Consider the following 23,153-nt stretch of genomic DNA (forward strand, 5'->3'; position numbering starts at 1 on the left):
GCCTCTTATTTAGCCACATAACCTTGGGCTACTTGCTTAAATGTGTCATCCTCAGTTTCCTCTCTGTAAAGCAGAATCATGTTAGTACCTTCCTTCAGGGGTTGCTGTGGACATCAGATGAAATAACGCACAGAAGGCACTTGGCAGAGTGATGGCACCAGGGTGTGGGCTCGGTACAGTGACCGCTACTAGTTTGTCACTATTTTTATTTCAACCCACCCTCACCACCCGTGCCTGGCACACAGCACGTGCTAGTAAATTGCAGAGCCGACAAACACTATGTTCGTATTCCCCCATTTATGATGTGACCCCTTCCTCTTTTGGGGCCCCCTACCCCCCCCCCCCAGCCACTAGGAGCATTCCCAGAGCCCCTGGGAGCCGATATGACAAGCGGAGCACTTGAGGTGGGGTTTTTCACACTTGGGTTGCACATCCTCTTGGGGTGTCAGCTCTTCAAGCTCTTCTTGGGAGCCATTCCCAGGTCCTGCAGCTTCGGGCTGGAGACTCCAGCTGTGGAGACTGTGCCATCTTGCCCGTCCCTCCTGCGTTTTTCCCTGTCACTTTCGCAGGTAAGTGCACTTAAAAATAAGCTGCAAAAGTTGCACTTGTTGGGAGTGTAAGAGATGTAACTCTCAGAAAGAGATTTTGTTCTTACTGTAGAAAAGATAAGAAAGAGCTCTCTAGCTAAAGAACGTTTTTGGCCAGCTCTACTTTCAGGAGGGGAGCGTCCTCTGTCCTTTGGGCGTGGGCCCTGCCGAGCACGGACGGCTCGCCTCAGAGCCAGCCCCACAGCCTCTCTGGGCGGCTTTCTCCTTGATCTATTTCCTTCGAGTGAACGGGTGTCACAGAAGCAGCAGAGATTTTCTCCTAATGATCATGGATAGAGAGGAATAAGAAGCGACTCTGGGGGCGTCTTGGGGCCTTCACGGCCACTGCTTCCTGATACTTCATTTCGGAAGGTAAAGGGCCTTCTCGTTTTGCCAAGATAAATGGTTCTCTTTAGTCAGAGGGACTTAAGCGAAGAAGCAGGGCTTTCCACGTAAGACCGAAGGGCCTCCCCTGTGTGGGGCACGGGTCTCCCGTCTCCCTTCTCCTGGTCTTCCCCAGAATCTCAAAGGAAGGAGGCTGGAGGCTGGATTCCACTGGCCAGCTGGGGCCCAGGACAGCTTTGTGGTTAGAGTCCTAACCTGTTTCCTCCTGACGGGTGGGTGCCTCCTGGTGAAGTCCGGAGCCTGGGGACGGAATTCCTAGACTGGCTGTCATCCCACTGTGCCCAGCATTGGTCTGTACAAGGCTGCTTCCCTGGTGGATCCTGTATCGGGCCGATTATAACAGCTCTGGAGCTCTGCTGTGGGCCCCGTGGCAAACCCCGGCCCCGCGCACTCATGTCCTGGGTGACAGTGAGTCATAACTCCCCCTGAGCCAACTCTGCCACCTGTGGGAGCACAGCAGCTCTGTGAAGACAGAGGGAGGTGTCAACACCAGCAAGGCCCTCGGGAAATATCCGCCCTCCGCTGAATGGATGGACACAGGAAGGCACGGCAGTGCCTTCCTCCACAGGGTACGGGCATGGTCGAGATCTCCCAGGGCAGGGGACGGGGAGGGAGAGGCCCTCCTTTTGACTGAGCCACTGATAGGGCCCATTATGCAAGAATACAGCCAATAAAACCATCCTCACCAGCACAGTGACAGTAATGATTTGGGGGCCAAACGAGTAAGTCAGAGCCCCTGCTCAGACCCCTGGTGCTGCGAGGCTGTTTCCCACGCGACTACGCTGGTAGTTAGTCTCTGTTCACGGCCGAGGCCGTCGAGGGGCCAACAGGCAAGAGGATGTGACCGAGACTGTCCAGACAGCAAGGCAGGGTGGCTGTCTCCAGTCTGGGGTGCAGAGTCCCAGGTTCCTGAGCTCTCAAAGCTGCTTCAAATCCAGCTGTAGAAGTAATCTCAGGGACCTTTCTCAGGCCCTGCGTTGTGCTGCCCGATCCCTTGAGAGCTGAGGCCACCCGCTGACCAGGCAGTTGCAGGCCCCGACATCGGCCGTGAGTCTCCCTGTGCCCAGGGCCCTGTGTGTCCCCGGAAGGCAGCGGAGGTGCTCTTCCTTCAGGGGCAAAGCCCTTTCACTTGCCACCCTTTAGGGCGTTTACAGCTGAATTCTTACGAAACCCTGTGTGGGGAGGGCACGTGACCCCGGCACCTTCACTTTATGGGCTTGGCGTGTGTGGGCTCCGGAAGCAGGTTGACCTGTTCATGCTCCCTGGAGACTCTGGCTATGCCAGACAGTTTGCATGGGCAGCCTTTGCAGGCTCCTTGGCCAGCATGTGACAAATACCTAGCACCACTGTTCAGTCACCAGTGAGTGACAGTGACCTTGAGCCTTTCACCTAACCCCAGAGAGTGGGTGACCTAATCTGTCTGGTGTCAGTGCTGACCAACTTGGAGAGTGTTCACCTCTTTTCATCTTGATTTGATCGCAGTTTAAGTACTGTACTGGTATCATTCATTATATATAGTACACTTTGCATGTGTGTACGTGGTAAATATTATATTAATGTAACACAAATACAATCATTGTTAGTTCCTTATAATTAAGTTCATTCTGACAGTCTCACCAGTCTGCCCAGGGTGTGGCGAGGCTCTGGGGTTGGCCGTTAGAATCAGAGAGACCAGCGTTTGAGTTGGGCTTCGTCATTTCCTAACTGTGTGGCCTCAGGCACTTAAGTTACTTTGCCTAAGTGCCAGGCTCCTCATCTGCAAAGTGGTGGGCACCAGTGCCTGCTCCTGGTGGGCAGGGCAAAACAGGAGAGCGTTCCTGAAGTGCTTGGCACGTGTTTCCGACGTCACCCTTGGGAAACACGCTAGAAGTGTTAGCACTTCTCACCGCTGCTGTCATCTTATCCCCTTCATGCGAACCTGTAGAGGCTGCCTCTGAATTAATAGTGTCTTCTTGCCCTAAATTACACTGGGGAGTATCCTGATTAACAGGCGTGGACGAGACTCCCGGAGCCTAAACTCCAGCTTCTTCAGAGTGGGAGACTTTGAGTCAAAGGCTCTGCTTTGGTTCCTGCTTTGTCACCTGATGCTTCCGTGGGCATTGCTAACTCATCCTCCTGGCCCATGAATGAGGACGATGGTATCGCCCAGACTGTGAGGTCCAGATAAGCTGGTACCTGCCAGAGGACCTGCATGAGGCCTGGCACATGCCCATGGCCCCCAGTTCCCCTTCCTCTGCCCCTCCCTCCCTTTCTGTATTTTCAAACCAAGTGTAAGGCTAGAAGGTGAGTCTTGGTTCATCTACCAAGCAGTCAAACCCAAAACCCTGGTGCACCAGGAAAATGCTCCAGCTAACTGAGCTACCCTGTCAGGACCTAGGTGTGAACTTTTCAGTGTCTGCCTCTTGCCAAGGAGCAGACATTTGGGTGCCCTGCACCCCTGGCCGAGGGGCAGGGCTGGTGCTGTGCAGGCAAAAAGAGCCTGATGGCTGTGAGCTATTCAACACACTCCTTTATTTGCACGTCTGTGACTGTTCTTCACTGGCTTGCATGTCTGACACCTCGCTTGGCACATGATTTATTACGGCTTTTAAATAACCTGCTCTTTCTGGATCGACTGTCCCAGTCCGTTTAGAATGGGGAGGTTGGCTTGTAGCTATTTGTGGTAAGAAGGGTCCTCAGTGCAATGGTTTGGAGTTAGGGGCTTCCTGTTGTTAGTAAACTCCCCTTGGCCCTGCTGGGACAGAAAGTGATAGGAATGCACCTGAAGTCATAGGAGCCTGGGAGTGTGTGCAGAGAAACCTCCCTCTAGTTCTGCCTTTACCTTCAGGGGTAGAAAGACGTGAATTTCTACCTGGGTCACAGGCAAGGGAAGGTAGTTTATCTAAACAGACTGGAAAGGCCTTCAGGATCCCTACAGATTTTCCCAGATGGCTAAGTCCAGACTTCCCTCTGGGGTATTTCTCCAATCTCTCTCTCTCTCTCTCTCTCTCTCTTTCTCTCTCCGTCTCGCTGTCTCCTCTTCCCTCCAAGGTCTGATACCCTGTGCGACCAGAATCCCTCTTGCTACAGTTGAGGCCTCTTAGGGCCCAGTTAAACTTGAATTAAGGGCGAAGATAACAAAACATGCAAATTCCCTCTCCTTTTAAAGAGAACTGTGTCTTGTGGCCATTACATGAATAAACGCCTCAGTCCGTTATTGCTGTTCTGGGATGACAACTGGGGCGCGCAGTTGCAGGCATCCTGGGAAGATCTTCCGTTCTCTGTATGGAGGACGATCCCAGCAGCTTCCTAAAGGACTTTCTGGGTCCTCTTGCGACCTGTATTTGTCACCTGGGCCCCACTCAGAGCCCACCTCCTCTGGCTGTTGGCTGAAAGGCTGTTTAACACAGCCCTGATTACAGGAAGAAGACAGCACAGTTGTAGAAATATGGCGGAGAGAGGGACAGGGGGGAGCAACCCACACCGCTGCATTTGCAAAGGGACACCCGTCAGCCACATCAGGGCCCTTTGTTCCCGCTCAGGATTCCCGCACCGAGGCCCCGTTTTACCACAATGGTGGCAGGATTTATTCTCCGGCCGTCTGCCCCACCCACTGTCAGTTCGGAACCCTCGGTGGCATCACTCTCCATTGATTATGGCACAGGTGCCGCCTGCCAGTGTGGCCGGGACTTTGTTGCAGTTACATTGTTTCCCTCGCCCTCCCTCTGGCTCAGAGGAAGGGCACCTCGGACAGGCTGGCCAGCGAGGTGATGGCCGAGGGGCTGGCACGACTCCCGAAGGAACGCAGTTCAGCTCTCTAATGTGGTTTGGTTCTTCTCCCGAATTCATGCAAACAGCAGAGAAGTTTTTAAAAGTTTTATAACTTCATTCACTTAGCAACTGAGGGGCACAACTGTCACTTTGTTACGAGACAGGGACGTGGCCCTGAACTGGTCTGCCTGGGGCTGGCTGCAGTGTGTGGGTTCTTGACTTCACATAGGACCGTTTGCTGACGCCGGGGACAGTGAAACCAGGAAGGGCTTAGCGTGGAGGAAGAAACAGGAGGGCCTGGGTGGGGCTGCCTTAGCCCACTGGGAGGTCAGAGAAGAGGGGGCCTTGGGGGCAGGTTCAGGGATCAGCCTAGGACAAGCTGCCAGATGCCCATTGCCTGGGAGTTTAGGAGACGCCCGCCTGTGGGGAAGAAGAAGGGAAAAGGGGTGGGGGGCTGCTCCCCAGAGGAGTCCTTTGTCTTGAGGCTTTCATATCTCTCTTACAGGTGGGAATCTGAGGGGAGGTTTCAGGGGAGGGTTTCAGTGGGCCATTCATCGGTTCCCCAGGTGTGCAGTCTCCTGGGGAAGGGTCGCAGTCCCCTGATGGGTCAGCGGCAGGGCAGGGGCCTCCAGTCATTGCCATGGGTCCTGGAGTGGCCCACTAGGTCTTGCTGCTCTTTGGTCCTGGAGCTGAAACACAGCTGAGGCCTGGGGGTTATCACACGGGAGGTGGCAACCTTCAGTGTGGGCTGTAAGCGGCTCTGCCACTGCGTTTAGCTCCTCGTCTCAGTTTCCCCATCCACTTGCCAAGGAATCTCCCCAGCCCCTTACTCTCCTGTCCACCTGTAGCCAAGGGAGAGGCATGGAGTCAGTCCCAAGTTGGAGAGGCCTCAAGTTACTTGTAACCCTGGCACCAGGGTCCCTTGTTCCCTCTCGAACCCCTTTCCAGGTCGGGCGACAGCCACCCCGAGGCGCCTGCACTCCGTTCCGCCCCATCATCTCACCTGCTGTCAACTCTCAGTGCTTTTGTCGTTTTTGTTTTTCATGAAGCCTGGGGTAGCTGCTTGATTGCTGGTGTGCAGGGCTTCCAGAAGGGCCGCCCTCGGCTGAGGGCAGCAGGAGGACCCCCTTCATCCGTCCCAGGCAGACATCTGTTGGGCCCCTACTTGGCAGCAGCCATAAGAAGGAACGAGACTTACCCCTACCCTAAGAGAGCTCTGAGTTTAAAGCAAGTGTTGTTTTGTAAAAATTGTGATAAAATACACCTAATGTAAAATGTACCATCGCAATCATCTCCAAGTGTCACGGCTCAGCAGCGCCAGGCACATTCCGGTCGCGGTGCAGCCGGTCCCCAGAACTCTTTTCATCTAGAAGAGCTGAAACTCTGCCCCATACCCTCCTCTCAGCCCTGGCAGTCACCTCTGCCTCCTGTCACTGTGCGTCTGCCTGCCCTGGGCACCTCACGTAAGTGGGACCCTGCAGCGTTTGTCTTCTGCGTCTGGCTTATTTTACTTCGCATAATGTCCTTAGGGCTCATCCACGTTGTGGCCTGTGTAAGATTCTTCTTCTTTTTTAAGGCTGGCTAATATTCCATTGTAGGTGTATACCACATTTTGCTTATTCATTCACTTATTCGCGAACACGTGGGTCGCTTCCATCCTTTGGCAATTATGAATAATACTGCTGTGAACATGGGCGTGCCAATGCCACTTTAAGATCCTTCTTTCTAGAGCAAGTGTTGTAACCTGGGGTCTGTTACCTCCCGGAAACCATCTGCAAAATGAGGCGTGTTCGTGTACCTTGTTCCCAGGAAGGCAAATCCATAGCTCTCATGAGGTTTTCGGTGGGATTAGGATATGAACGTGCTTCTCCTGGAGGGTAACAAAAGCAGCACCTACTCGAGAACCCCCGAGGCCCCTCCTCTCCTGTGCCCCCTCCAGCAGCAGGGGCAGAGGGGCAGGAGAGAGTCACCCCCATCTACCTCGGCTGAGCTGCTTATCACCTGGGTGGCCCTTGTAGCTCATGTGGCTTCCTGGAGCCTTATTCTTCTAATTTGTAAGAGAGGGATAATAACAGTGTCGTCCCAGAATTGTTGGGAAAATTCAACTTACGTGGCACAATGGTTAAGAGCAGAGTGTAATAGGGTGAATAATGGCCCTCAAATATCCAGGTCCCAATCCCTGAAATGCATGACTGTGGCAAAAGGAACTTTGCAGATGTGGTCAGATTCAGAATCTTGAGATGAGGAGATAATCCTGGATTTTCTGGGTGGGTCCTAAATGTAACCACAGGTGTCCTTATGAAAGTGAGGCAAAGGGAGATTTGACTACAGAAGAGGAAGTTGGAGATGCGGCAGATGGAGCCAGAGGCCGGAGTGATGGGAGGGAGGGCTGGGAGACAAGGAAGGCAGCCAGCCTCTGGAAGCTGGGAAAGACAGGGAACAGATGCCCCCCAGAACCTCCGAAAGAGTCAGAACCTCCTGACAGCTTGGACTTAGTCCAATGAGACTGATTTCAGACTTCTGGCCTCCAGAACTGGAGGAGAATAAGTCTGTATTTTCTCAGGTCACTAATCTTGTGCCGATTTGTTGTAGCAACAATAGGAAACTAAAACACATGGACTCTGGAGCCAGACTGCCTGGATTTGATCCAGGTTTTACCATGTACCAGCTGTGTGACCTTGGGCAAATCACTGACCCTCATCATGCCTCAGTTTCCCCCTCTTTAAGTGGGGAAAATATAATAAGGCCCACCTTAAGAGGTAACATTCGTAAAGCACTGAGAACAGTGACTGGAACCTAGTAAGTATTGTACCCTTGTTAAACGAAACACCTAAGCCCTGGCTGGCGTAGCTCAGTGGATTGCACGCGGGCCTGAGAACCACACAATCGCGGTTCAATTCCCAGTCAGGGCACATGCCTGGGTTGCAGGCCAGTTCCCAGCAGGGGACTCATGAGAGGCAACCATACATTGATACTTCTCTCCTTCCCTTCCCCTCTAAAGATAAGTAAATAAAATCTTAAAAAAAAAACCCACACACCTAGGAGGCCTGGGGACATACCTGGCTATGGGAGGCCACGACTAGCGCTGGTTATGCTCAGCAGGGGCGTAGCTGGTGCCTTGCAGGAAGACTGCTTAGCTCTAATGAGGTACAGATGACCCAGGTATGAACTTCACTATCTGGTGCAGTGAATGCCCCACACTCACTGCTCTCCAGTTTTCCTTGAAACATTAGTAGCTGTTATTCCAAAGTAAGTGTCATGGTCAGATGCGTTTGAGAGACTACCTTTCAAAGCGGACCCCTTTTCTTTTTTCTTGATGATTTCTCAGACCCTTTAATATGTAAATGAACCTTGTGAAGTTCCCAAACATTGACCACTGGATCCCCTTTTTTTGGCACTTCCTACACATTTTTCAACTCTTAAGTTCCCCCACCAGCTCCTGGGGAGAGGTGTGGCCAGAGGAGGTGTTACCAGACAGGAGCCTGGCCCTGAGTGGTCTGCCTAGGGCCAGTCAGTAGTGTGTGGGTTCTTGAGTTTGTGTAGGAAAGATTTCACAACACGAGTCCAGGTGACTATGAGGGTATTGAAGCTGGGGACAGTGAAACAAGGAAGGGCCTAGCATGGAAGAAGCAACAGCTGGCCTGCCTTAGCTCACTGGGAGGTCAGAGAAGAGGGGACTTTGGGCACAGGTTCACAGGATTAGCCTGGGTCAAGCTGCCAGATGCCCATTGCCTTAGAGTTTCCGAGACTCCTGCCTGTGAAGAAAGTGGCTGCAGGGAGGAGAAAAGGGAAAGGGCACCAGCCACCCCCCACAGGGAGGGCACGCAGCACTCCCGGACCCTTTGTCTTGAGGCTTTTATCGCTCTCTTGCAGGCAGGAATCTGAGGGGAGGCCTCAGGAGGTTTCAGTAGAATGTTCCTCAGTTGCCCAGATGCGCCCTTTCAGGGTCACGGTCTCCTGATTGGTCAGTGGCAGGGCAGGGGCCTCCGGTCATTGCAGTTGGTTCTGGTGTGGCCCACCTGGTCTTGCTGCTTTTCTGGGCCTGGAGCTGAAACACAGCTGAGGCCTGTTATCTCCAGGGAGGAGAGGCCAAAGCAGGGAAGATTACCCTGGGGGTGAGGTTCTTGTTGTCCCAGTTTTGCCCCCTGCAGGGCAACCACGTGGCCATCTGCACCTGGCTGTAAATTGCTCGGCTGTTGTGTTACCCTCTGTGTCTCGGTTTTCCTATTCTATATACCCAGGAATTTTTCTAGCTTCTCACTATCCAGTCTTAGCGACACGGAGCATGGCCCCTCTAGGGGGAGGGGACAGTGCCTGCAGGAGCCTCTGTGCCTGGGTCCAGGGCAGCACCAGGTGTGGGCACCAAGAATGCAGTGTCATAGGACCCCAAACTGCAAATAGTGACTATCTTTCCTTTGCCCCTCATTGCCAAGCTGGTCACTTTCACGGCCTTATCTTTGTTTACTTCTGTTGACTTCTGAGCTCTCAGTGGGGCAGAAACTTGCATCCTAATCTCTGCTGTGCCCACAGAGCCTGGCACTGCATGTGGCGTACTGTGGCCAAGCCCTGGTGAGCCTTCTGCCGATGAATGCAGCTTTCAGCGCCTGCAGTGTAAATGTGCACAAGAGGTGGGCCTTGTACTAAGTGTCTTTGTTCAATTTCTGTACATTCGAGCTATATTCACAGGGTGTTTTAGTCAGAAGGGCTAAGGAACAGGTAATGAAATTGGCCTTGGTGGGGTGGGGGATGAAGCCTTGTGAGATGAGCCCAGCTATTAATGTCCCCCAGCCAGGCTTTGCTCACAGAATCGGGGGGGGGGGGGGCTGGGGGCTTTGAAGCTCTGCCTAGGAAATTACAGCGGAGGGAAAGGACTGAGCCCATCATCCCTCCAAGAATGGCCGTGCTTAAAACATCCCCATTAAGCTCAACTAGAGGCTTTCCCCAGGGCTCTTATTTTAAGAAATACTTTATTGGGTTTTCAAAACTACAAAAGCAACATGGGCTTGCTTTAACATAGAGGTAGGTTCAAATTATTAAAGAAAACAGTCAATACTTCCCCAGATGCCCAACCCCCACCTCCCCAGAGGGACTGGCATTAACCATGTGGAGATTCAACAGAACCTTTACCACATTTTGTGTGTGGGTGTCCACATAAAAAATATATCAATGTATGTAGGGACTTTTTATGTTTGTGTTTTTTTAAAAGAGAGGAATCACACAATATCCACTATGCATGCAGTTTTCTCTTTTTACTTAATGTTCATCATGAGCATCTTCTAAGTCAGCACAAATAGGTCCCACCATTACTTATCCAACTGTTTCCCTACTGAGGTGTATTCAGATTGTTCTCAGCTTGGTGTGTTGTGTTTTGTTTTATTATTAGCAGCTCTCTTTAAAATATTCCTTGGTTTCCTTTTGTATCTTGTTCATATGCTACAAAAGACTATTTTACCTTGGGAGAATTGTAGAAATGGCGAACAATTAAAATGTGTTTTTTATAGTCACACTGACGCAGTTTTGTCGCCTTCCCCTGCTGGAGTGTCCGACCATTTGCCCCCCCCCCGCCCCCGCGTTCGCCCGTTCGTCCGTTCGTTTGGGCAGCCCATGCTTCACGAATGCGGTGCCCAACAGAAGCTCTGTGCCTGCAGAAGGAGCCCTGTGGGAGCCAGGGCACTGGGTACCCACCAGCAGCTGGGCCGCCTGCTTCAGCTGGAGCACAAGAGGCTTAGTAGCTGAGTGTGTGGACTCTGAATTCAAATCCCGTCACCACCACTCGCTGTACAGTCTTGGGGATGTGGACTCACTTATAAAGCAGCGATGATCACAGCACTTTTCTCTTGGGGTTGTTGTGAGGACTAGGAGGGTTAAGGTAAAGAAAGTCACTTTGGACCAAGTTAGCAAGTCAGAGTGCATGGTGGGCTGCTGTTTGCCGGGGCCCCTCCACTGGGGTTCAGAAAACTCATGTGAGGGTTGACAGCTAGTCATTGAGCATGAACTGAAGGGTATTCGTCAGCTGGGGAAAGGCAAACAGTCCCCACCCACCACTACCACCTGGCCTGACCGGGTTCTTTAGCACTCTGAGTTGTATGATCCTGAAACCTCCTTATTTTTAGTTGCAAAAACACCCTCTGAGCCAGGGTCAGAAGTACCCCGCCCCGCCCCCCGCCCCCCCGCAGTGGCCATAGGTTCCAGTTATAGTGGATCAGGGGTTCCAGCAGCCCCAGTGGTCACACTGTTACTCCACAAACATTCAGCAGGATCCTTCATGTGTCAAAACAAAATAGAAACTTACCAAAAACTTCCTGTTGAGAAAAATGATTCTTCTCACTCCAGACTTAGCAGGTGCTCATAAACCATGTAACTCCCTGATCTGCCAAGGTACATAGAGGCTCAGAGACACCCACTGGCCTGGCCTGAGGTGGGAAAACACCCAGGGTCAGCCCACCGAGCCCACCTTGCATAGCCTGAGACCAGAACACAGTGGTCAAGACCGTGGGCTTTGGGGCGTCTCCCCCGGCCTTAGAGCCTAGGCCTGCCCCTTATTAACTGTATGGCCTTTAGCAATTACTTAGGGAAACTGAGGCTCAGAGAAACTATCTGTATAATGGGAATAATCATCCCTCCCTCACAGCCCTGGTTAGGACCAAATGAGACGATGCCTGCAAAGCATGCAGCACAGGACGTGGGACCCTGCGAGGCTGCCCACTGCAATGTCTGACGGAGAGGCCACCGGCCCCCTCTCTGCCTCCCCCAAACTGGGGCTGGCACTCCAGACCCTCAGGCTATCCAGCTGCTATCTGGGGGTTTTCTCTGTGATGGCACAGGGACCAGGGAGTCCCCAGGGAGGGTACTTAACCTGGTCTGGGGTTGGGAAGAGGCCCGCCAAGATGTGCGCAAAGGAGATGCTTAATCTGAATCTTCGAAAGGGAGAAGGAGCTGCCTGGTGAAGAAACTGAGTAGAGAGAGCAGCCTGTACAAACTCCGATGGACAGAAGTTCAGGAATCATGAACTCGGTTGGGCTGAAATGAGATGTCAAGGGCAGGGGGCGGGGGTGCTGTTTAGAGAAGTACGATTAAGAGGTTGGGCTTGATTCTAAAAGGTCTGGGGAGCCATAAAAGGCTCTAAAAAGGGAAGTAACAGTTTGGTTTGCATTTTAGAACATTTGTTCTTGCAGCAAGGTGGAAGATGGAAGGTGGAAGGTGGAGTGTATTGTGATACCTGGGTGCGGCCACTATCCCCAAGCATTGGACAGTGTCACCTTGCTCTTACTGCTTCAAATAGGATTGGGCTTGAACTCTCACCCCACACAAGGTGGGGACCTGTGTCTCTTCTGGGCATTCTTGGAGACTTCCATTTCTCTTTTGGCAGCTCCTCTGATGCAGCTTCTGCTGACTTCTCCAGCTCTATTCTGCACAAAGTGACCTCTGCAGCCCTGGCTCCCCTCCTCGTCCCTTCATAACTAGAGGACCCGTGATCAAGACCTCGGTGTTAGCTGACTTTTCTGTGGGTTGAGAGCAAGGGGAGGAGGTGATGTTGCTGGTGGCACAACAAATAACATGGCATTGGACTTGGCATACCCTTATTCTTAAAAGTCTCATGACTGTGCCTGCTACTCCTGAGTGGGTGCTGTCCCTACTCCTGAGTGGCCCCAGGTGCTCCTCAGCCATTTCCCCTCTCCTCTTGGTCCCTCACCCCACAATCCCCAACCTCTGATGTTCCTGTTCATTTCCAGGGCAGATGAATGAAGCCCTGTATTGGTCTCCTCCAACCCCACCCCAACTTTGCCCGAAAGAAATCTTCTTCATTAGCAAATATGCTCGGGTATGTAGGTGGCTCCCAGGCAAAGATGGGTCCCTCCCGCCGTGGGAGCTGCACCACAGATCTCCCCTGAGGACGCCGGGAAATCAGACTCATGGATGGTCTGTCTGTGGGAATGAGAGCAGCTGCCTCAGTTTCCCAAGCAGACCCATCTGGACCACTGATCATGTGTGGGCGCAGACCCAGCCTGTGCGAATGCTGTATTGATTCTGTGGTCACTGAGGACTTTTTTAAGAAATGAACATTTTGAAGAGTGAGCTTGGGTTTTGTGTGTGTGTTTTTTTGTTTTGTTTTGTTTTTAGAGTAAAACCAAGTAAAGCCCAAACTGGTCCGCCCCAGCAGACGGTTCTGCTTGGCAGTGAAAGGGCCTGGGGCCTGGGGGCACACAGGGTGATGCAGGGCCCTGCGAAATCGATTCAGCCCCCCTTGCGTTTTAGTCTCTTCATTTGCAAAATGGGCCTAATATCACTTCCTTGCAGGAAGGTTTTATGGTTTGGATGAAACGGCATGTGCAGAATCACCTGGCTTGGCCTGTAGTTGGGCTGCAGGGTCATTCTGACATATAAAGATACTGCTATGGACTGAATCGTTTCCCCCCAAATTCATACGTGGAAAGCCTAACCCCAATGTGACATGTTTGGAGGAGGGGTCTCCAAGAGGTAATTAAGATGCAGTGGTATCTCAAGAGTGGCCTAATCTGTTAGGACTGTGGACTTACAGGGAGAGAGAGAGTGAGGTCTCTGCTACTCAAGGACGTGGTGAGAAGGCGGTATGTGCAGGTCAGGAACCTGGGCCCGACCTTAATGGCACCTGGGCCTCACACTTCAGCCTCCAGAACGGTGAGAAAATAGAGTTCTGTTGTGTAAGCCACTCAGTGTGTGGTGCTTTGTTATGGCAGACCACGTAGGCTAATGCAGCCCTGTATTTAACCTGCGACAGTCTGTCTTCAGAAAGTGGTGACAAAGTGCATGTCCCCTGGTGGGAGCGGGCCCATGGCCTCGTTGTCCTTCCATGCGTCTCCTTTCATGGGCCTCTATGGCCCTAGGGAGCTGGGCCCTGCTACCTTTTCGGCCTCATCTGGTGCCACCCTCATTTATTTCCTATATCGGCCTTCTTTCTTTCACCTGTCAGCCTCTCCGAGTTCCACCCTGCCTTGGGCCTTGGCACGTGCTGTCCCCACTGCTCGGGGTGCGTGCCTTCTCAGGACTTCCCTTTCATTCGAAGTTTGCTCCTTGGAGAGCCTGCCCGGGGTGCCTGCCTCGTACCACTGCCTCCACCCGGGCTGCTCTCATTTCCTTGCCCTGTCGGAGTCTTCCTGGCAGGCATTGCTCAATGGAATTAAATGGTTTACCCATTTATTATCTGTTTTTTTCCCACTGGAATCTAAGCTTCATGAGGACAGAAGCCTTGTCTGCTTGTTCTCGCTACCTCCCTAGAGCTTAGCACAGTGACGGTCACATGATAATGCTACATGAATGAACCGATAAGTGAGTGAATGAGTGACTGAATGCATGAACCCACGGATCTAGGTCAGCTGCATGCCTGGCATCCAGTATTTCTTGAACTAGGCCCAGAGCACCTTCATTTCCAGCACGACACCTTATCCCTCATTCCAGCTGGAGGCTAGAGATGGTTCTGGGGAGAGGGGCAGGGCCAGCACAGAGAGCTGAGCTGGCAGAGGCGGTGAGTGAGCTGGCCTTTGAATGCTGTCTCTACCCTTTCAACTAGCATAGCTCTGCGTTCTTCTGTTTCCATATTGGGCTTACATGAAAACCTCACTGGAAGAAGTGGCTCCGCAGCTCAGAGAAGTGGAAAGCCACAATCTGGATCAACCCTTCATGTTACAGATGAGCAATCAGAGGACCAGACAGGGAAAGGGACCTGCCCATGGATGGGTGGCAGAATGCAGTGTCCCCAGGGGTGCTGTGGTTAGGGATCAAGAAATTCCCTTGTTATGGGAGAGCAAAACACTGGCTTCCTCAAATGCTATATAACTGGGCTTTCACTCTCTAAGGACTAGGGACAGGAAAGGATATGTGGTCCCCCCTGGGCTCCGTCTGTCCCCCCAAACTTCAGACCCACGGGTCCTCACGCACACTGCAGGAGGCCCCGGGGAGAGCTCTGCCGGGGCACTCGGGAGAGCCCAGGCCCCGCCAGCTGGAGAGCCACCGCGGGAGAGCACACGTGGCCAAGTGCCATTTGGCTCAGCAAATCCCAGCAGTCTCAGAGCAGGAGGATTCCTTCTTAGAAAGATGGAACTGCCTCGCTTGGACCCCAGCCCTCTGAGCCTCTTCATAGGAGAGTCAGAGGCTTTTTTCTGGCGGCTCACTCACTCACTGGCCTCTCCTAGACATTCCTTTTCCTACCTTTGCTTTTCTTTTTTTCCTTCTTCCCTTTCTTCAGCTAGTTCCATGGTGCATTTGCTGACTGGAAATTTTATGATAACCATTACCGCAAAATCTGGGAGTTCATTTTATCACTGGCAATCAGCTCTTGTCCTCAGGGAAACCTAATTAGGTATTACAGGACTTTTGATGTCGTTTCCATGGAAACCCCCATAGTAATGGTGTACATGCCGAACACATGCTCCAGGGAGTTGGAAAAAAATAAATATATTATTACTGGGTTTTAAGAAAATCTTTCATTTTTTTCCTTTTACTTTTTTCCTGCATACCTATCTATATTTTTAATGATGGGAATTTTCCCTGGAGTTCTTCTTTCACAGAGAGAGAACAATAGAGACAGAAAAGGCCGTTTCCATTTTCTCTCCTGTAATTTAAGGAAATTCGTAGTTGCACAGGAATGAAAGTTTTTCAAATTGGTCAGAATGTCTAGGCAGGATCTCCCCTAACAGCTGAGAACGTTTCAATGAAAGATGGTGCTCAAATAAAGAACCCGAAAGGCCCCAGGCTTTTAAAACAGAATGGGGAAACTAGTGAATCCAATGAATCCACTTCAAACGTATCTACCAGGAAAGAAAAAGGCAGGTTCCCATGTGCTTCCAGGGGAAAGGCTGCTGCTTGTGGCCTGGAACCGAGCCCTCCGTCAGGCTGGCGCAGGAGACTCTGGGGTAGTGGTCTCCCTGTCGAGGTGGCCTGTCTTGGGCCCTGAAGCTCTAGAAATCCCACTTTGACTTGTCTTGAGGTGACCAGATGGCCTGTCAGAGTTGACACCTCCATGGGGAACTGAGAAACTCTAAAAGGGAAGCAGGCAGACCTGGTCTGGCTGAGGTGCCAGTGCAGGGGGAAGGGCTCAGAAGACTTGAGAGAGAGCGCGTGCCTGTTATGCACCCATGTGCCCCAGCTAAAATGCCATGGTTTCTGAAGGATCCATACAGAGCTGAAGCTGTCTTCTCTGATGCCTTTGATTCAAGGGTGGAATACCCACACAGACCTCTTTGCTAGCTGCCAGGAAAATCATTTTACCACCACAATTTCCCAACCAGACAATCGGTCCCCAGACTCCCTGCAGTTTTCTCTCCCCCACACCCAGTAAGTTCTGTTTGCCTTTATATCTTGGTTCAATTTGCCAGCTTACTTCTTTACACGTGAGGAACACTTTGTATGCAAAATCATTAAATGGCCGGCAAAATAACTTTCAGAATACTTTGAGTTATTCTTTGACATAGGAAATGATGTGGCCAGTGGGTGGGGAAGCTGCCATGCCTCTTGATCATGACCCCTCTCCGTCCAGTTACCCAGTGACTTGAAAAGACTGGCCAGCCCTGACTGACCCACCGTGTGGGGCGGAGTTCCTTCTAGAGTAGAGGCCCAACAAGCTGCAACGGAAACGGTGGGCAAACCACTCACCTCTTCTAGTACATGTGCTAAGTAAGTGCATGAGCTAATTTTGTTACTCACTAGATTTGTTGCACAACAAAGTACCCCCCCCCCAAATTAATGGCTTAAAACAATAATCATTTAGCGCGTGATTGTGTGTGTCAGCAGCTCGGGCTAGGCTCAGTGCAGCTGTCCTTCTGCTGGCCTCACCAGGGGTGCCCCTGTGATGCAGCTGGTTGAAGATGGCCTCACTCGCAGGCCTGGCTGCCAAAAGCAAGCTCCACGGTGGTGACATTTTACAAATCTCTGCTGCATTACACTTTCTCACGTCCATGGCAGGCACATTTCCTCACTGGCCATTGCAGGCACATGGCCAAGTTCAGATTCAAGGGGTTGAGAAATGCACTGCACATCTTGCTGGGAGAGGCAAAGCCACATGTGAAGAAGCAAACGAATGGGCTGGGAGGAGCCTGTGGCCATTTGGATGAGCTGCCACAGGAGGTTTGTCCGACACAGGCCTTCCAGGCACCACAAAACTCCATCTTGCCCCAGAAGCTTGTTCCAATGGGCCTAATGGCGCCGCCCTTGCTAGAGCCACCTGAGACTGCGAGCTAATTTGTGGGGTATGAATCTGATTCATATTTATATCTCCACGGGTCCTCGCCTAGTTGAGTCTTTTTTATCGATTTACAATTGACAAATAAGATTGTGTATATTTAAATAAGTGTACATTGTGATCATTTCATATACATATACATTGTGAAATGGTCACCAGGATCAAGCTAATGAGTGTATCCATGACCTCACGTCGTTGCTTTTTTGTGCACTCTCTTAGCAAATTTCAAATACTATTTGGTTCCTACTAATTGTTTTTAATGAATTGAGTTGTTCTCCTTTGTAAGTGCAAGCTCCTTGAAGGCAAGTTTGGGGTTGCTCTATTACATAACATCTTCCCCAGGCTCTCAAAGCTCGCGGAACTATGCGGCAGGCTCTCAGTTAAGTGGCAGAAGGAGTAGTCTGGAGCCAGCTCTGTTCGGGGCACTATCTGGGAAAGTGTGGGACTTGCAGGGGAGCGTAGGCCTTGGCATGGAAGTGTCTTCAGGCTGGCCATGCCCCACATGAGTGAAATCTCTGTTTTAGGCTGAGGAGGCAGAAAGACTCAGCAACTTGGAGGATGTGGCTTTCCTTCCCCACCCAGGGAGGCCAGCTCGCAAGGGGCAAACCCAGGCCAGATCAGGAGGAAACTCGTCTGTCAGCCCCAGGCCTCTGAGGCTTCTGCTCCGTGGCAGCCCAGAGGGGACCGTGCCAGGTCCGGTCCACATCACCCTGGTACTCTTTCAGAATTCATCGGGGCAAGCAGTCGGGCTGCTCTAGAACCAGGGCTGGGCGGTGGCCGAGACCAAATGTGCAGGAGGACAGCCCCTTTGGGGAGTTGCTTGCACAGCCCCCCTCACTCCTCTGGTCCAGTGCTACTCACGATCCTGGTTCTAGGTTAACTCCGGAACTTCCAAAGGCTTGAAGATCGCCTGGGACAGTTTATTCCATATTGGACCACTCTGTGGGAAGAGGAAGGTGTCTTTTCTACAGCATAAGCTGAATCGTCAGGGATTTCACTAGTTGCAGGCTTAGAAATAAGTTTCCCACAGGAATCTCCATTCTGAGTGGTTAACAAAGGCAATCTCCTTTTCTTTGTATGACACAGTCATCCACCTACTTTCTTCACCATAATTCTACTGACTGCCAGGCACAGTCTCAGGCATTGGCAAGAGGCCAGATGAGCCAGGCATGGGTCCTGCGTCCAGAGAGCTCATGCACCCTGAGAACACGTGAGAGGCAGGCAGCACCAAGCCAGAGGGGCCGCATACGACTGCAGAATTATGGCCCCTCAGGGCAGAAGACACCTCATATGCTCCAGCCCTCCTTCCTCAGCGGAGGAAACTGGAGAGGGAGCTTAGACTTCTAGGATCACTTGGTCTGGGTGGCCCAGGCATGGCTATTTCAAGCAGGTTCTCCAAGTGATTCTAATATGCAGCCAGGCCGAGAACCACTGCCCTTGGGGAAGACAGACGAAAACCCAGTAAACATGGAGACGTTCACAACTGAGATTTGCGATCTCTAAGAGATGATCAGGCTGCTGAGTGCGGACTCAGCAGGGTGGGGTGTCTGTTATCTGATATGCTTGGGGAGCTGTGCCTCCAAGGGTCAGATGGGAGCAGGCACAGGGTGTTCTCATCAGGAACAGCCATGGAATTTTCTGGGACACATTGCCCACCCTGCATGTCCACAGATCCCTGCGTGGGAGCCCTACTGAGCAGGCCTCTCAGTCTACAGTATGAAGTGGCTACCCGCCATTCACACACCCCCAACACGCACTCAATACCCCCGCCAACACTGTGACTGCCCCCCAGGGCTGCGGCTTAATAACCCCTCACATTATTAGAGTAGTTAGTAAGCACATTCTGCCTTATTTTCCAGAATATTGGATCCTAACACTAATCCCATGAGTGGGCAGGGTCAAGGTTAATAATCCTGTCATAGATATGTGGAAACAGGCTCAGAGAGGTGGTGTGACCCCCCTGAGGTCACAGAGAGGCCTCCAGTTCTCCTCTGCAGGCCCCCCCCCAGGAAACACCAGGAAACAGAAACAGAAGCCAGGCGCAGGAGAGGCAGTGGTGGTGCTGCCCCGGCCCGGAACCCCGTCGGGTTGGGCGGTACCATTCGCCCTCCCTTTAACTGGCCTGGCATACCGCCTTGTTCCCTGCCAGGGACTCAAAGGGATCTGTGACTCGTAGCTTCAGTTCCTGCCCAGAGTGAACCCAGTTACTATAGTAACCTGATGCAGTTCTTTCTAATAGATAGGGTGGATGGTTTTCATTTTGTGTTTGAAGAGTTTGGTCAGCCAGTCTCGTTGCCAAGGCTTGGCCTGTTGGTGACTCAGGAGAAGAGGGAGACACTTGAGCAGCCACCTCAAGGAAATAGGAAAGTTAGGTGGTGGACACTTGTGTCTAGACACAGCCGGGCTTGGCGGCACCGGGGGAGTCTGGGCTGGGTGCCATGCTGGGGGCCCTCTCCTATTCAGAGATCACACGTTTTTAATGAGAGCCACCTGGGCCGAGGTGGGCCCCTCAGCCAGTTGCTCCCCTACTGTCCCCCATGGTTCCCCTCCCTGCTCCTTGTGCTCACAGCTGTTTTGTTCAACCCTGAGTCCTCTGGGTGAGACCTCCTTGAGAGTAAAGCCTGGGCCCTTCCCTGCACATGAACCCCAACACCCCAAGTCTGGGTCAGGTGCACAGCAGGTGTTCAGTAGGTGCTGATTTCAGCTGCTTTGTCCTTCCTCCTGGCATGAGAGCAGGAATCTCAGCTTCATGGAAGTTAGGGCTGGGAGGGAAATTAGACATCACGGAGTCCAGCCCTTGTTTTATAAACATCAGAGGCCCCGGGCATTAATAATGCTAAATTAATAGCTAATACTTACAGAACATTACGGGGTGCTAGGCAGGGCCCTCTGCACTCTGTACACAGAGCGTACAGAACTGGCTCCCTTTGACTACCGTGCAGCTGCGGGTGTTATCACTGTCCCCAGAGGAGCAAACCAAGGCATAGAGAGGTTTGCAGACGTACCCAAGGTCACAGAGCTAGCTAGTGTTAGGATCCGGTCCAGACCCAGGGAGCTCCTCTCCAGGGCCCACACCACGAGCACCGTGCTGCTCTGAGTGAGAGCCGGGCGCTGCCAGCGAGCACTGTGGGTCCCCTCTCTGAATGGAGAGGTCTGTGCCAGCCTGGGTCAGCTGGCTCACAAAGGAACGAGACTTTTCATCTCCGGGTTCCCCTCCAGGGCCTGGTAGGGGCTTAGAAAACTGTTTTCAACATGAGTGAGCTGTTCTTCCTCCTCCTCATGAAACAGCCAGTTTGGGGGCTTCCAGCAGGAAGGGACCTTGGGAAGCAATGTACAGAAACAGAAGCCCCCCAGAGTGACTGTCTCAGCCGGGTCTCCCTGCTCCCCTTCCAGGTGCTCACCACACAAGCAGGGCTCCCGAGAGCGCCCTGAGGGGGGCCAGCCACCGTGTCCCGCCTCCTGCAGCGCAGGTTCTGCCTTGGCCACACTAATGGGCTCTCTGCTCTCACCAGCTCTTCGTGATTGACAATGGTGCAGATGACTGGCGGATAGCCATGACCTATGAGCGCATCCTCTACATCAGCCTGGAGATGTTGGTGTGCGCCATCCACCCCATCCCCGGCGAGTACAAGTTCTTTTGGACGGCTCGCCTGGCCTTTTCCTACACACCCTCGCGGGCGGAGGCCGACGTGGACATCATCCTGTCCATCCCCATGTTCCTGCGCCTGTACCTGATCGCACGCGTCATGTTGCTGCACAGCAAGCTCTTCACGGACGCCTCGTCCCGCAGCATCGGGGCCCTCAACAAGATCAACTTCAACACCCGCTTCGTCATGAAGACCCTCATGACCATCTGCCCCGGCACCGTGCTGCTGGTGTTCAGCATCTCGCTGTGGATCATCGCGGCCTGGACCGTCCGCGTCTGCGAAAGGTATTCCTGAGGGTCGCGTTCCCCACCCAGCCCTTGTCTTCTGAGCACAGAGCCGTGCAGAGCAGGGGAGGGCGGAGGAGTGGGGTGCCCGGATGTGCACACCTGTTGGAGGAGACAGGCAGTTCCCACACACCTCAAGGGAGAAGGTGGGAAAGGGGAGGGCCCGTCAGGCTGAGCATGCACTGCTGCATGGGAACCCTGTAACCACGGTCAGCTGGGAGAATGCAGGCAGGATATTACTCATTTTGTTCCCTCTGTGTAAGCCAAAGTGTATCGACGCGCCCTAGGTGTGTCCTAGCCTTTCTCTGGTTATAGCACCACACGTTTGCATTATCTGTTCCGTTGGAGACTGACTGAGCTCGCCAACAGTGCAAAGACTCTGAGAAGTCCTGCAGCGATGAAACTGGTTTGATTTTATTTAGTCCAGATGTTCTCAAAAAATCTACCCACGGCCCCTTTCAATGTATAACATTTCTGAGGCCTCTCTACTCAAAGTCTGGCCCCGGACCAGTGGCATCAGAATCCCTGGGCGCTGGTTAGAAACACAGGGCCTCAGGCCTCACCCTGGACTCCTGAATGGAATTTGCATTTTAACAAGCTCGCCGGGTGATCTGTGCGCTCTCTAAAGTCGGAGAAGCTCTGCACTGGTGGAACAGACTTTGGGAGACACTGTTTCGGGAGGCTGGTGGTTGGGTGGTGTCTCAGAGGGTGGCCAGTGGGTGAGCAGAGGATAGAGCCCAGTAGGCCCGGGCTCTAACAGAACTGCCAGCCCTGAGCTCAGGGGCAGGACTGGCTCCCTCCACTGCCACCCTCAAGCTGCCCTTGGTGACTCCTCTCCCTTCCTGGCTGATCCTGGATATTCATTTTAATCTGATGTCACATGCGAGTCTGAACACCAGGTTAAAAACCTGGGTTTTGCTGCCGAGTGGCCACAAGACCCTCGGCAAGTCACTCAACCTCTCTGGACCCAGTGTCCCCATCTTAAAATAAGGATCCCTTGAGATCAAGGAACATATGTCCACCTGAGAGGTTATTTTTATTACATCTGGAGGCTTGGTCAAGCACCCTGTGTAATTTACGTCAGCAGTCCCAAAACTTTTTGGCTAATTTCCTGGGAGACAGTTTTTCCACGGACGGGGGTTGGGGGTGGGTGGGTGGGACAGGAGGTGTAGCCTCGGCAGTGATGCAAGAGAAGATTCGCTCTCTCGCTCACCAGCCTGTCCCCTTATGCTGTGTGGCCCGGGTCCCGACAGGCCACGTCAGCTGGTACCCGTCCTCGGCCTGGGGGGTGGGAACCCTGGATTCACACGCATCCTGGTAGGCATCCTTAACTCATTAACACGTGCACTTGTATTGCTGAGTCAGCCTGAAAACATCCGAGCAGGTGGTTGAGCCAGATCTCCTGCCTGGTTTGGGAGGCTCTATTTGCAGGTGTTTCTCTCAGACGTCTGGCCAGCAGACACACGGTCAGATTGGGGGCATTCTTCTGCGGTATGGCCAGGGCCCTTAAGCCTCTGAGAGCCAGTGCAGAGTTGGGAGACATTTCTCACACACAGATCCCCAGAGACACATGACACCCACCGCCATCACTCAGCAGCTGACATGGCAACATCCACTCTACTCAAGGCCGCACTTCACGGTGCTTCGAAGCTGTAGGAACCTTCTCCGGCAAGCAGACACTCTTTCCGCAACGGAGAATGCATGTGCCTGGGTTCCACCCCTAAGTCCTCACAGTGCTCTCGGTGCTCTCGGTGCTCTCGGTCATGCAATATCGTGTCCTCAAGCTACCTTGCTGGTCCTCAGTCCTCTCACCTGCAAGCTGGGGATAATAATACCTGTTTTGCAGAATTGGTTGTCAGAGTTAAACAAGATAGTGGATGTGAACCAAACACTGAAATGCAATATAGTGAAAATTAATGATCACGAAGATACCTCGATAACTTGGGAATTTTGTGGCTGCCTTCTTATGGTTAGGACGAACCAGTTCCTACCACATGTAGACCTAGTTCCTCCCTGTTTTCCTTTCCAAGTGATAGGAGCAATCACTGAATTTGCATGGTCCTTCAGGGTGTTTGGAATTTCAGACGAGCACGTGGGCTAAGCATAGGCAAAGTCCCTGCAAGTGAGATTTTATTGTTTATTGAATGTGGAACAGATATGAGTGACTATTTTTTTACTGGAAAATAAGCACGTTTTAAAGTGCATAGTTTGCAAAGTCCTCTGTTGCACTTTATTTGGCCTTCAATGGCTCTGACAGGCCTCTGTC

The 23,153-nt window shown here is 52.4% G+C and overlaps 1 protein-coding gene across 8 annotated transcripts in view; it reads left to right on the forward strand.

Moving 5' to 3' along the window:
* The window catches only part of KCNN3 (potassium calcium-activated channel subfamily N member 3), a 140,426-nt gene that overhangs the window by 60,068 nt on the left and 57,205 nt on the right, over positions 1–23,153 (forward strand). For all 8 annotated transcript variants that reach the window (XR_005067178.1, XR_005067179.1, XM_037050631.1 and 5 more), the window contains exon 3: positions 20,469–20,887. Coding sequence is in view for 6 of the 8 variants with exons in the window: in XM_037050631.1 (XP_036906526.1) it covers positions 20,469–20,887 (419 nt within the window). In the remaining 2 variants the exon portion in view is untranslated. The remainder of the gene's footprint in view (positions 1–20,468; positions 20,888–23,153) is intronic.

Source organism: Sturnira hondurensis, unplaced genomic scaffold (genome assembly GCF_014824575.4).
Source record: "Sturnira hondurensis isolate 20B ecotype Veracruz unplaced genomic scaffold, ASM1482457v3 Scaffold0006829, whole genome shotgun sequence".
In the NCBI taxonomy this organism is placed as follows: domain Eukaryota; kingdom Metazoa; phylum Chordata; class Mammalia; order Chiroptera; family Phyllostomidae; genus Sturnira; species Sturnira hondurensis.